The sequence below is a fragment of the Trichinella spiralis genome (genome assembly GCF_000181795.1).
Source record: "Trichinella spiralis strain ISS 195 chromosome Unknown Scfld1669, whole genome shotgun sequence".
NCBI lineage: Eukaryota > Metazoa > Nematoda > Enoplea > Trichinellida > Trichinellidae > Trichinella > Trichinella spiralis.
In genome coordinates, this window is record NW_003528608.1 from 1 (window position 1) to 832 (window position 832).

The 832-nt window shown below is 29.2% G+C and overlaps 1 protein-coding gene across 1 annotated transcript; it reads left to right on the forward strand.

The window, feature by feature from the left end:
• The first annotated feature begins 151 nt into the window (after positions 1 to 151).
• Tsp_15139 (conserved hypothetical protein) lies at positions 152 to 497 on the forward strand. The gene is made up of 2 exons (XM_003368898.1): positions 152 to 199; positions 324 to 497. Exons 1-2 carry the CDS (start codon positions 152 to 154, stop codon positions 495 to 497), a joined length of 222 nt encoding a protein of 73 aa, XP_003368946.1.
• Positions 498 to 832: the final 335 nt, after the last annotated feature.

The following is an 832-nucleotide window of genomic DNA, read 5'->3' on the forward strand; positions in this document are numbered from 1 at the left end:
TGTGGTGGATTCAATAATGCATAGCACGTGCACTTTTGAAGAGTAATATTAGAAGAAATCAATAACACGAGCTAAATAAATATGGTTTTGAAAGTTCAGAACTTATTTGCTTACTGAAAAATGCTGATTTATTTGACGTTTCATGTATAAAATGTGTGAAACATTTTTCAGGGTGTCAGCTGCTGTGTTTGACGATATGGTAAGTTCAAGAATATTTATTTGCAGATTTATATAAATAAGAATTATATAAAATACATCAATAACGATATGACTTTATGTTGATTTTCACACAGCTATTTATTGTTGCATTCATTTTACTGTAGTTGAAAACCGAAACTGGAAAATTGTGTGCTGAACAATGCCAGCAGCAGTATGCAGCCTATCAGCAGGCAGCTCAAGAATCTATGACTAGAGGATATCTACATGCTGAACCAGCATCTCAAGATTTCGTAAACTGTTTTGTTAACTGCCGAGTTGGTCTTCTTGGTCTGCGATGATCATAAAATACCGTCACTTATCTTAAAATATTGACAATCCATATGAAAATATTTATTTATGTATATTCATTTATGTGTAAATTTTAATTATTAAAAGAAATCATTCATTTTGCAATTGTTATATTTTGTCTTCATTAAAGTTGTCCGTTGAGTAAGTAATATTGTTTTGAAATATTTCTATTTTAAAATTTTTACATACATGAAATCATCTATAAATGAAATGACCTAATGATGAAAGCAAAGTTTTATAACTAGCAATAGATAAATCTGCTGTTTTATCTTTGTGAATTAATTTGCAATCTCCTGTTTTCACATTTGTAAATATTCAACATGCA

What these genes read in the sequence shown, in the direction of transcription:
- Tsp_15139 (XM_003368898.1), top strand. Translation starts at nt 152, where the DNA reads ATGTGTGAAACATTTTTCAGGGTGTCAGCTGCTGTGTTTGACGATATG. An exon ending in CTGCTGTGTTTGACGATATG is followed by an intron (nt 200 to 323) that starts GTAAGTTCAAGA and finishes ATTTTACTGTAG; the next exon opens with TTGAAAACCGAAACTGGAAA.